The sequence below is a fragment of the Mya arenaria genome, chromosome 10, assembly GCF_026914265.1.
Source record: "Mya arenaria isolate MELC-2E11 chromosome 10, ASM2691426v1".
Classification (NCBI taxonomy): Eukaryota; Metazoa; Mollusca; class Bivalvia; order Myida; family Myidae; genus Mya; species Mya arenaria.
In genome coordinates this window covers 27,896,527-27,909,707 of record NC_069131.1, presented here as the reverse complement: position 1 = coordinate 27,909,707, position 13,181 = coordinate 27,896,527, and the positions used below count along the sequence as shown (strand labels likewise).

The following is a 13,181-nucleotide window of genomic DNA, read 5'->3' as shown; positions in this document are numbered from 1 at the left end:
TTATACATAATATTATGTGCATTTTTTTCACCAAAAAACACTTTTTTTTAACAACTTGCTTTTAACGTTAGCTATGCGTAAGGAAGATTGAGGAGTGCACGGATACTGGAATTGAGACTGTGGAGACCGTACAAAATAAGACATGATAAGGGTTATTTTCATTTACTATGTGTGAATCACCATTACTATTTTAGCTTGTAGAACGTTTACCTTCAATGCCTACAAGCCTGCATGTCCAAGTTCGAGGAGTGTTGAAAAAATACCCTCATTACTCTCAGACCTAAACATATTTCTAAGAAGTTTCTCAATTCAAAAATATAATTTCGTTTTTGGGATAGTAAACATAATTATGTTTCCTTTTAAACCTTAGTTTAAGGAGAAATTTCGTACGAAATGTTGGATTCTTATTGCAACTTTGCCAACGTGTTGTTTTCGTGCGAGCTTGTGTCAGGGATGTATGATGTATGGTTGCTTGCTCTATGTTGAGTTTGATAACATTAACTATCAAAGCTGTTTTGTTAGGATGTATTATATGAAGGGCTTGATTTGATATTTTGTTATTGCAAGGTTAAAATTGCATATCTTAATTTTGGGTTATGTTTTGAATGAGTAATTATTACAACCGGGTTATCCTGTTTGACGTACAAAATGGATTATCTTACGTAAAGTGATCTAATGGTTAATTGAAATCTTTTTGAGAAACTTAAACTTTATCTCGAAGACCGATGATCTCAGTATAAGAATGTTCTATAACAAAATTGTACTCATTAAGTCTTAAATTAAGATAATTAATTTTAAGATAAAAAATGTCTTATAGATTAAATATTTTCTTTTTTTATATAACAATGTCATTAGCAATACTGCTTTAAGTTGCTTTGTCAAAACCATATCAAGAACTGCATTATGATATAATTATTGCCCGGAATAATTTGTTTTATAATATATGAAATGGATCACAAAACAATAAAATCATCACGACCTGTACAAATGCTCTTCGCTGAATAACCTTAGGTTTCAGTCCAAGATTCCTCTGGATATTAATGAAAATTATATCAATTTATACCACATCAAGACGTTAAATGGTTAGCCTAGTTCCATCATTCTCTTAAATCGTTTTTTTTTTCAAATTACATGTATGTACATGTAACAAAGTTTTAAACCATGTTTCCAAAATATTTCATTTTCAATTCTCAAATGATGGTATAAGAATGTACTGGCATACAAAAATGATGTCGTTTGGATTTTTGCAATTTGTCGAACAATTCAAAGGCGAACGATCTGATAGACGCTAATCTGTTTTGAACTGTTTTAAACTTAAGCGGAATTGTTAACTTAAGCGGAGTTATGAGATTAGGCAGAGTATTTAAAAAAGAAGAGAAAACACATTAACCAAATGTAATTAAAACCCTGCATTGGACTTCAAACTAGAATCCTACGTAAACTTGTATATTTATCACGAAACTATGCGCGCAAATAATCCACAGACAATTTATACCTGGCTAATTTGATTTTACATCTATAGTTTAAAAACTCAATAACTATTGTAATCAAATCTTTATTTCCTAAAATGAAATATGCATACATATGTAAGAAATGGCACACACATATTTAGTCCGCAATTCAGTTGTTGCTGCACAATAACTGACAAGGTGAACAATTTCGTCCGTGATTTGGACATTACAGTTTTGACAAAGTGTTATGGACTCAAGTCGACAGCTTCAATACCATAGTCTTGCATCCTCATGCATAATGTTTCTCGGAGCAGCACGACAACACGTCCGGTACACAATTGACGGAGAGACAGTTGGTTGTAAATTTCTGAAGCGAGCAAAGTCAGAGTCTGTAATAATTCTGTATCTCCACATTTCTGTCTCGTATATATATTTACTATTTGCTTGACAGTTCTTTTTCATACATTCTTACTCGGCAATGTTGTCGGAGTTACTAAAACATTGTTAATAACAGAATGAAGATCATATTTAGAGAGTTTGTTACAAATATCTAGAATAAAACCGTACTTTATACTAGTGTTTCAAGATATGAATGACAGTTATTTGCGTATAAAAAAATTCGACATGTACTTTTACAATCAAGGCTTAATATCTTGTGTAAAAAAATACAAGTGTCCTAAAATAACAAAGCAGGTAAGCTTTTGCAGTCCAACCATTAATTCACTCATATCTGATCTTGTCGTATTTATGAAAACCCTGTATCTTTGTAACAATGAAATGCTGAAATGTATCAATAGTATACATGCTATGCGCTGTTAGGTTACACCATAATTCACAACCATAAAGATCTATAGGCATGACTATTTTCTTGTGAAGATCAGCGCTTACTAAAGGGTTGACTCTGAAGGGGTGGACACCCTGTGAAACCATGGAAAATGCATTTAAGGCCTTTTGTAGTCTTTACTGAATTCTTACCGAAAACTTTAAATTGGAATCCTGTCTATTTCCTAAGTGGTTTACATTGTCTGATTGTGCTATACATGTATCTCCATAAAGGATTCCTACCATTGGTATCGTACTTTTACATGAAAAGGCCACAGTGTTTGATTAGGCTACGCTAATATACATTTTCCACTCTGTGCAATAAACGTGCACAATGTTTGTTAACTTCTGCAGGTAAAGGGAGATCAATGCATTCAGCGCTATATCCTCCGCGAATGATGGGCTACCTGCATTGACTGACATGACACTACTTCCGTAGTTACTGTTCTCGAGTGTGACGAGTAGTTGATTGATGTATTGTTGTATACTCAATAGGAAAAAGTTGACAAAACTCCTCCCTGCCGAACTGATGGTTTAACATTAATAGCCTTTGATGTTCCCCCGTTTGTGCGAAAAATGCATTTACTACTGCTGTATGATTGTATAATTAAGCGTAAAAGTTTTCTACATATTCCCAACTGACCAAGTTTGTAAAATATCCCAACGTCCCTAACCGAATCGAACGCACATTTCTGGTCGATACAAGCCGTGCTTACATGGTTGTTAATTCTTGCCAGTAGTAACAGGACATTAAATTGTTTTCTGGATAAAATGTGTAAGCTTTCGTGATTTCTGACTCCCTTGATCACAATCCTTAAGGAACTGGCCGTTGAAATCCCATGCGGATATAACGCTCCCTATTTTTTTCGTAGTGACATATGAATGAATTAAAATCACTATATACTGATTGGTAAAAATCTAAGTCGTTACACGCTGAATATATATGAAGGCGATGCGTTGTAATATTTACCTTCTATAACTATGATATTATCATTAGAAATATTATCAATAAAATCTATACAGTTAGCTAAATTAAATGATTTTTTGAACATAATTGCTACGCCCGATTTGCAACATAATGCTCATTATTCAAGCAGATGTCATTGTTATGTTTAGTCAAAATTTCAGACAAAACTTATGCTGACGACTTGATACACGACAATTCCAGCTTAACACACACAACATCAAAATTAGTAGTTTAAAAAGTAAAGCGTACAGTAATCATAGGTAACATAGCTAGTTCACAGTTGTGTTAAATACATGTACTACAATATTTATAAACACTAACGTTGCTCAGTATATGTTTATCCGATTTCTCCACGTTTCCCGTGTATTCTTCCTGTAATCGTAGTTGGGGTCATTATCACAAAAAGGTCAACCCTCGTCTTCGTGTTCATTGTTTTCACTGCGTCGATCCCAATAACTATGATCTATGATGTACATATGCACGGAACCTTTACACTTGTGATTGTGAGGTTTCGTCGTCTGTCACGGAGACGTGGCGGATTGCGCTGTTCGTCTGACTCGTCACCCATTTCCGGTACTTGATCCCATTTGGCCAAAACATGTCGTCGTTGATGAAAGGCTCCTGTTCTTCTGGTATGTTTATTTTAACTGACAAGCCAGTTCTTCCGCAAAACATACGAACGTTCGAAACAATCTGTTTGAGTTGGTATAACTTTTGAAGATAAACAGTCGTTGCTTATAAGTATTGTGTCATTTGAATTGGCTAAGTTTACAAATATGTCCATCATTTACCTAGTCTTTTCTCCACACATGAAGGTACTTAGCACATAACAGTGTTGTGCGCATTTTATTTCCTCTGTAGCATGAGAAGAGTCCTGCGGTTCACGAGACGCGTGGCCGGGCAATCCTGAAGTACTCGCGCCCGTTCTGCCAGACTTTGTCTATATTCGTCAAGCCTAAAGAATTCGTTTCTACAAAGCCGTAAAATCTCCTGTACAAAGTTTTCACGCGCCATACCCGTAAGCTTTTCATCCGTCTCATGAAAAAAACTATTCCGGGTGCGGGGCCTGTGAAAGCTCCGCATCACGGTCCTCAAACGATGGATCCGTTTCGTCGGGACATCTTGATTGTGCACTTATCCCGTCACTGGAAGCAAACTGTATCTTTAATCATTAATCCTGCCCCGCGAAGTGACCGCTGGGTAATTAGTATATTTTCAGCAATTAACTTTACACACTTGGCAACTGATCATTCTCCAATGTTTGCATATTTCAAGCAGAGAACTTTTTCTATTTTCGTAACAGCTTGCAAGTAATTTTGTAATTTACAAAAATGAATTTTTGACAAGGTAGAAGACCCTTATCTCATCAGTTTTTATTAAAATTTAATCGCGTATATCCAATATATCCCTGAATAAACACCTTTTTTACTTTCCCACGGAGTTTCGCCCAACTTTAACAACCCTGGTTGATAATTCTCCTTTGGGGGTTATCAGTATTCTTACCAACTCATTTAGTGCATATTGCGTATGACAGTGAGTGTGCCTGGATATTGCATTACGAAATATACAATGTTCGTGAATATTTGGCTGCTTGTTTTAAGTCTTCTTTTATTGATGAATTTAAACAAAGGTAAGAATGTTGAAAATAGCTTATTTTTAGTTTAGTTATGTATGCAGCTAGTTTGTTTGTCCTCGTAGTTTCGATTGGAAAGCATTGTGACAAAACGCTGTTTGTGAATTGTGATCGATTGGACAACCTCTTTTTAAATTGGAGGATATTCTATGCTTTTGAACAGGGTTTTGGCATGAAATGATTGCTTAGAAGTCTTGTCCTGGTAGTTTTAATAGAAGAATAAATAGCTTATAAATAATGATTATTACCTGGGTTACAAACATTTTATTGGTTATATATGTGTTTGAATAGCCATCTGGTCTTCATGGATTAACAGAGATGGGCCGGATTCTGGAGACGGTGACAGGGAGAATTGGACACCGGAAGAAAAATCCGCCTTTTGTCCGAATGGGAATATCAGTCGTAATACTATGTTATGTTTTATAAATTTTCTTTAACGTATACCTCTTTACATTAAAGCGCAGTTATGAAAGGGATAGATTTCTATTTTAGTAATATATCGTAATCTCTTACAATGGGGGAGCACAAAAAGCTGTATTTCAAGAGAAGCATAACTATTTATTCCGTATTTACTTTTGGTGTTCATGAGGTGAGATATTGTGTTGTCTTTCACCGAAACAAACACTGTTCCATTTGATCATATGCAAAACACAGAGAAAATGCCAGTTAATTGAAGTTGTTTTAACACATCGTTCACTTTCAACATTTATTTTAGACTAACTTGAAACAGTTTACAAATACTTGACACGACATTGTTCAATGCATCAACGTTAATATCATCAATATTTTCTATCCGTAGCAACTCTTTAAGAATATCGCTAATCTTAGTTAGATCAATGTTACTAACATAATCATCTTTTTTTACTATCATCACTTAGGGCCGAATTCTGAACAACCACTCTCACTCACACTCAATGAGTTAATCCTCTGTAATCACATAACGGTCCTGATATTTTCGAGTGAAAGGTTTATCCGTATTCACAGGTGTGAGTGAGACTCAAGTGATTTGCGTGAGTGGGACATTTGTGAGTGCTCGGCGAGGCCACTTGAACCACCCTCGAGGATTGGTTGTGAATACGAATTGAATGAGTGTGAGTGATAAATGTACATGACAAGTATAAAAGGTGAAATATATCAGATTTTGGAACAAATAAGGGACATCCTCGTTCCAAATACATATTTAAGAGACCGGGATAACCCATTGAAGTACGTGTGCTTCAATAACGTGGCCTTCTATAAAAAATCAATTTTTCGGAAAGATGCGCCAATCAAATATTTGTTTTGTTTCGTTATGATCTTGAACGCCCAGCAAAATTTGTGGTTGCGTTTCATCTATGGCTGCAAGAACATACAGCTAAATGTACGCGAAGTTAGCAGCCTTGCGGCATGAAGCTAGCAGCCCAGCGGCGTGAACTTTGCGGACTAGCGGCCTAAATTTGTTCTTTATTTCAAAGTTATTGTTCATGTGATTAATTGGGAAATATGATAAATCAATGTATTTTTATTCGTTCATAAACATAGCGGTCTTAAATTGTTTTCTACATCAAAGCATGTTTCTGTGAGTTTTCCTCTAAAACAATGCTAAAATAATGATTTTCTATGCTAAATTCACCACGCTGGAGCGATTTTTTTTCAAAAATTCGATCAAGCAGTCCAGCGGCCTAGTTGCGTGTAATTAGTGGCCTGGCGGCCTAGTGGCCTAAAATTCCCAAAAAACTCAATCAAGCAGCCACCAAAAAGGGGAAAGTTGCTGTTATTCGCTAATGGATGTGGATTTATGAATACTAGTATAACCTATTAATTTATCAATGTTTTGGAAAAGAACTCATATAAAATGCTTTGGAATAGGAAACAATTTAAGGCCGCTAGGCCGCCAGGCCGCTTACTATACGCCGCTAGACTTTATGTACACGGTTTAACGCAATGTTCATGTTCATTTCAGAGCGTGGTCAGAGAATTGATATGTATTTTCCAGCCTATATTCAGTTAGATCATCATCATCATCATCATCATCATCATCATCATCATCACCACCACCACCACCACGACCATCTCCACCACCACCATCACCACCACCACCATCACCACCAACATTATTATTATTATTATTATTATTATTATTATTATTATTATTATTATTATCATTATTATTATTGTTCTTATTATTATATCTATTATTATTATTATTATTATTATTATTATTATTATCGTCATCGTCATCCAATTTCCCCTACATTTCTTAAGTTGTTTTACACTGCGAGGTGTGATTTCCCCATAAGAGGTACATTCATTCGCTAATTTTATCCACGTGCTATTTTAAATTAAGTGTTTTCAACTTTCATATTTTATTTTCAAACGTCCAAGACCGCTTTATGCAGACTACAAAAGCAAGAGTATATACCAATACATATTTAATTCATGTGATAGAATGGAAAACGGCTACATATTTAAAACAACAACAACAAAAAAACAAACATGCATTTAAACGCATTTTGCAAGAGTTACTTACAATCAAAAACGTTTATTTTTATTAACCAAATGTTTTAAAATGTTAAGTTTCAGAATAACAATTATTGTTATTTGTTTGTCGCAATATCTACCAATAAGGTACTCAAATCGCAAATAAACATATGTTAACTGTAAAAATCACCATAGTCAAACAGATAATCCGATATGATCATGTCAACATACATGTATTTGTACTGTATTGGTCACTTGATGAAGTGGTGTTAGCGAGGCATGTGAATACGAACAGATCACTTGAGTGTCACTCTCCTTATTTCACTCAAGTGATCACTTGAGTGTCCCTTACGGGAATGTGGTTGGAGTGTGAGTGAGAGTGAATGTTCTGAATTCGGCCCATAGTATTATCCCTATTTAGAGCAATATCACTTTGTTCAACATGTTTCACAATGGACTTAAAATAACATACATGTATGAACAGGGTTGTGTATATCTCAAAAAAATATTTGAGAAATCGTCTACCTTTAGTTCAAAAATATTTGCAAACAAATTTGGTGTACAAAATAAAAAAGTCGACCGTGCTAGAATCTTTACGTTTCTTTTTTCCTTTAAAATAATTCAAGCTGTGATATAATGTCGGTTGGTTAAAACACTATCCGATGATATGAACAATGCCTAAAAAATGTATGTCTATAAAAAGTTTAAAACTTAATTTTAAATACCTATTTAATCTCGACGTAACAATTATCTCGTCCACGCGCATTATTTTAATGTATATAATAGTTTGTTTTTATTTGTAACCAAACCAGATTTTTTTCTCTCAACGCTTTTCACGTCACTTCGAGCCACAAGTAAAATATAGTTTTTCTATGATCACTATTGAAATTAAATACGATCTTATACTGAAATCAACACATTTTGTGTTTCCTTTTTGCTTATATTCGGAGTTTAATTAATATTTTAAATTATTTTTTTCTAAATACCTCCTTTTCTACGCCGCTACCCGTGGGATGCCATTCACGCAAAGATGAAGCTGATTACGTAGCTGTCAATTTTCTGTTTCCGGTTCGTGGATAAAATGTTCTCTGATATTTCTTTAGGTAGTTTATTAGTCATTCGTTTTTAAATGCAAACATTTTATGAACATTAATCAGTTAACTTTTATAAATGCTTCTAGTATGTTCCAGAACATGACCAAAGTACTACCGTAACGCCACAATTCATTAGCTCATTCATCACAGTCACTTGATGACAAAGGCTCATTAAAGTCATAATAAATCAATTCAACTAGACAAAATTATACTTTACACATACTTGAACTTATATATCATCAATATAATACATTGCCTTAAACATAAAATGAGATTTGACATCTATGAGCAAGGTAGTTTGTTTGAAGCTTACCAAGAAGTTTTAATTTTCAACGAGAATTGGTCTTTGTTTACATTTTCGCCGAGCGAACATTCTTCACTTGTTTCATGTTACAGTATAGGATACTTTTGAATTTTGTCTAAAACTTCAAATCGTACAGTATGCTTAAAAATACCGTGGACGATGGATCCATAAATAAAGCCAACTGGGCATTTCATATATCAGGCATTCTATAATAACGCGGAATGCATGACAAATGGGTGAACCAGGCAAGAACTCAAATTAACACTACAATAATTATTCAAAAAATAACTTACATCTATAAACAGTCATGGTACTCAAGAATAAACAACTCGAGTAAACTTGAAACATACTGTCTATTTAAATACGAATTTGTACGAATCTAGACCGACTTAAATGTAAAACATACAGAATAACATTAACAATATTTAGAACCAGTTCTCACACACTACAAATAGAAACGGGGAGATATAACTATATACCAAGAACACAGAGAATTTGTACAAACTGCAAGTAGAATAGGAATACCATTTTATTTTAGTATGTCCAAAATTCCGGGATGTACGTAAACAATTCTTTAATATTTATGCAAAAAGCTACAGAAACAAGCTCAACAGCAAAACGTTAAACATAAACCCGGTTAAGTGGCACTGGGCAAACGCCAAATACATAAAACACAGATTCACAAACAAGAAACATAGAAGAACAGCACAAAACTCGACAAACATAAACCATACTATTGCCACTGGCCTAATATACACAAGTTTTCAAAATTATTATGCGAAGAAACCATTAGCACAACCATAAATATGGCAGAAGATATATATAACATGCAAATAACCTCAGAACTAAAACTACATGACATAATTATTCTTTTTCACTATTTGGACAGTCTACATATGAATAATATTATACACATTATAGCAACTTACCATACAAGGTTGCAACTAATTCACTATATATTCACGGTTGAAATGCCATTCACAAATGTATTATTCTTTTCATTGAAAGCAAGTCGGCCACTTGTAGTAATAGCACTGGGTGTCAAGTCATTGAGTACATACAAAAACACGAATTAGCTCATGATATTCACGTCTGAATAAATACTACTCCCTATAACATCTGTTAAACAAACATTCGGGGCTTGCTGAATTACTTGTTTAAAATTCTTGTTCTATCAAATTGTAAATGACAAATTGCTTTAATATAGATGCATTCTAGATTTACCTCAAATTGCAAAATAATTCACTACCACTGATTAAAAATCATTTATCTTTTTGTTCACATTTTATTAGTATGCTTCTAGCTAAATGTTACCTGTTTGCACGTAAACTGTTTGTATTCTATAGGCATGATTGCCTGAATGCATGTTGTTGTTGTTCTTGATAAAAAATCATATTTCATCGAAAACCATGAAAGAAAAAAATACATGTTCTTATTTCTAACAGAAACAGAGTGTTTAATCATTGTTGATATTCATTACAGGTATTGAGTGTTATACAACGGATGACATTGCGAGTTACTCGTCAGGAGATATTATGCAATGTACCCTAAGTGGCTCGTCCTGTCTGAATGACGACAATTTCCCAGTACCTTGCTCCGACTACAAAATACGATACCTTTGCGAACGTACATATTCATCCAGCAAATATTAATCTTTATGTTAAAGTGACACACATAAATTTTGACTGATAAATCTCTACTTTCTTACTTAATAATTAATTAAATGAAAATATTCATTACTGATAACAAGATTGTACCCGTTTATTCAATAACCGAAAACGCGAATATACTAAATAGTTGGTGAGTGCTAAAAGATTTACTGGGTTATATATCGTTTTATGAGTACAATTCCGTGTTTTATGCATATTTCTTTCAAAGTAAACACGGTATCCTTCATAAGAACCATTCATTTTGACATTTATTCATCCTTTTTGGTATATTAAAACAATTGTATTAATTATGCTAAATCTTATTTAAACATGTTAGTATTCGTGTCCATTTTAACTTGTATTAACCTACCGTTTTTTACAAAAATAATCTTAAAATGAAATACATTTTGTTTTCTTCCCAGTACCTAGTACGTTTTCAGCAGCAACAATGGAACCCACCACAATAAACAACTATACTGCAACAGATTTCAGCATTTTAAAACTAAGTGGTAAATGCTGATAAGCTGATTCATTTTAAACATGTAAACTTGTAGACTAGAATAGAGTCCGATCGTTTGTGTAATTATGGACGTTCAGGAAAAGTCCACGTGATGACTCAGCAGAACAGTGTGTACACGCTAAAAAAAAATTACGCACATGTGCTAACGAAATGAGACCAAAATTTTAAAGTGACACTATTTTTAAACTCAATACATACACATTTATAACAAGTTTATCTTCATTAATACGGATAAAACATACAGCGTCAATCATATTTAGTATGCGTATTACTTTGGATATTTTTGCGCATGCGCATAATACCTCATATCTTGTATAGACGACATCCATGGTCAATAACTGAAATCTTGCAATAATAAGACACCAGCCAGCATATATGCAATTTGTTTTACAGAAATTCAGACGTTTTCGGCATTATCTTTATCAACTATCGGCGGTTCGAATGCAACTGACCATCAAACACAATTGCCGACTATTGGCGGTTCGAATGCAACTGACCATCAAACACAATTGCCGTCTATTGGCGGTTCGAATGCAACTGCCCATCAAACACAATTGCCGTCTATTGGCGGTTCGAATGCAACTGACCATCAAACACAATTGCCGATTATTGGCGGTTCGAATGCAACAGACAATCAAAAACATAACCAACCTGAAACGAAGATGAGCAAATCCTTGTTGATTGGTATTGTTGCCGGTTGTATCTCAGCTGTCATTTTACTGACAGCGGTAGCTTTTTGTGTCTACCTTTCGTGTTGCAGGAAAGGGTTAGTCTGTTTTGTTTTTCTTGTATATGCTTTCCGTTGATTAACAGTGAGTAATTAGTAAAGTAATATAGTTTTCCTCCGATCCAAATTTGACATTTTACACTGCATATTTTTCTGTCACGTATAAATCATACTTTAGCTAGCATCGGGCTTGGACACACTTTCGACGACGTCAGTTCTGAAATGTTGTTATTTTCGCATACACTTTGCCTTTTTAAATCCTTTTAAGGCATTAAATAAGAACAAAATATATGAATTTCAGTGTGTTTCGTAAACAACAATCCTTTATATCTTCATTCATATTAACTCATAATACTTAGTACTCATTGTTATCTGATGATCTTTCACGTTAAAAATACAAAAAAATCCATATAATATATACTATACGTCCATAGGGAAAGAAGTGATTTATATTATTAAACAGAATGTATATATTTCCGCCTTTTCCATTGGTCCAAATTTTATGACGTAACAAATAACATATAGTATTATCTTATTATATCTAATGATATATGTTTTAATAAGAAAAATGGTTACAATATATGGTAAAAATATACACATATCTTTCTAAAAAACCTGCAATCATCACAAAATCATAGTAGTTTTGTATAAAGATATTTACGTTAAAATGTAAATGCTTTTTGAATGAAAATCAGATATAAGCTTATTCCATAAAAGCTGCTTAACTCGTTATAACACCTACACCTGCTCAAACGGATGTATGTAATATGCTTGCTAAATACTGAACCTCATAACTAAATAAAATGTTTTGTGTCCCTTCCTATTCAATCTATAAAGCCCTAGTGAAGTTCCATTTAATGTGTTAAGTTTCAGAATAAATTGTTTGCAAATAACCACATACATGAATACTTTGTTACGTAAACTATTTGTATACTTCTTTTAAAAACTTTGGCATGTGTCATTTTCACGTTTTTTACATGTGCATACATAAGTTACACATGTAATATATGAAAATAACTCGCGTGAAACAGACACATCAAAAGCTAATTGACAATTGTACTCATGCTTTTTAAAACCTTTTTAAATAAAAGCCATCTGGCGTTCACTTCCCGTTTAACTATTAATATCTGCCTTAGAAATTAATTTTGCCATGCCTAATTCATACCTGTTTGGACCATGTACGAGGATAAGCGTTTATAAAGCGGTAATTCTCCAAAGTGAACTTTTTTTGTCCAATTACCACTCCAAAGCAATTAACGCAGCACAAATTTGGAACGATGTATGCGTTGTATATTCCTTATGCCGTTAAAGCTCTACTTCCATACTGTCTTTTTGATTTCAGAAAGCGAAAGGAAGGGTCGGTTGTATCCCCCATTGAAGCATAGATTATCAGCTCGATTGCATCTCATGAAGAATCAAAACATTTCAATAATAGTGCAAATTGTCGACGAAACCAATGTTAAACGCAACATATAGCTTTGCTGTTTCAAGTTAACTCAAACTTTTGTGTATTTTGTTTTGGCAAGTAGTTTTTAAATGGTGCGACATTTTAAA

At 33.7% G+C, this 13,181-nt stretch overlaps 1 protein-coding gene across 1 annotated transcript; it reads left to right on the top strand.

Moving 5' to 3' along the window:
- Positions 1-4,795: 4,795 nt before the first annotated feature.
- Positions 4,796-13,181, top strand: LOC128205046 (mucin-2-like). The gene is made up of 6 exons (XM_052906447.1): positions 4,796-4,870; positions 5,165-5,275; positions 10,214-10,357; positions 10,803-10,889; positions 11,294-11,666; positions 12,970-13,181. The coding sequence occupies exons 1-6, from the start codon at positions 4,810-4,812 to the stop codon at positions 13,010-13,012; spliced, it is 819 nt and encodes a 272-aa protein (XP_052762407.1). The 5' UTR covers positions 4,796-4,809; the 3' UTR covers positions 13,013-13,181.

Bases quoted from the DNA above. Each gene is read 5' to 3' on its own strand.
- LOC128205046 (XM_052906447.1), top strand. From the start codon at position 4,810: ATGTTCGTGAATATTTGGCTGCTTGTTTTAAGTCTTCTTTTATTGATG. The intron at 4,871-5,164 runs GTAAGAATGTTG...GTGTTTGAATAG, and splicing joins ATTGATGAATTTAAACAAAG to CCATCTGGTCTTCATGGATT. The intron at 10,890-11,293 runs GTAAATGCTGAT...TTTGTTTTACAG, and splicing joins CAGCATTTTAAAACTAAGTG to AAATTCAGACGTTTTCGGCA.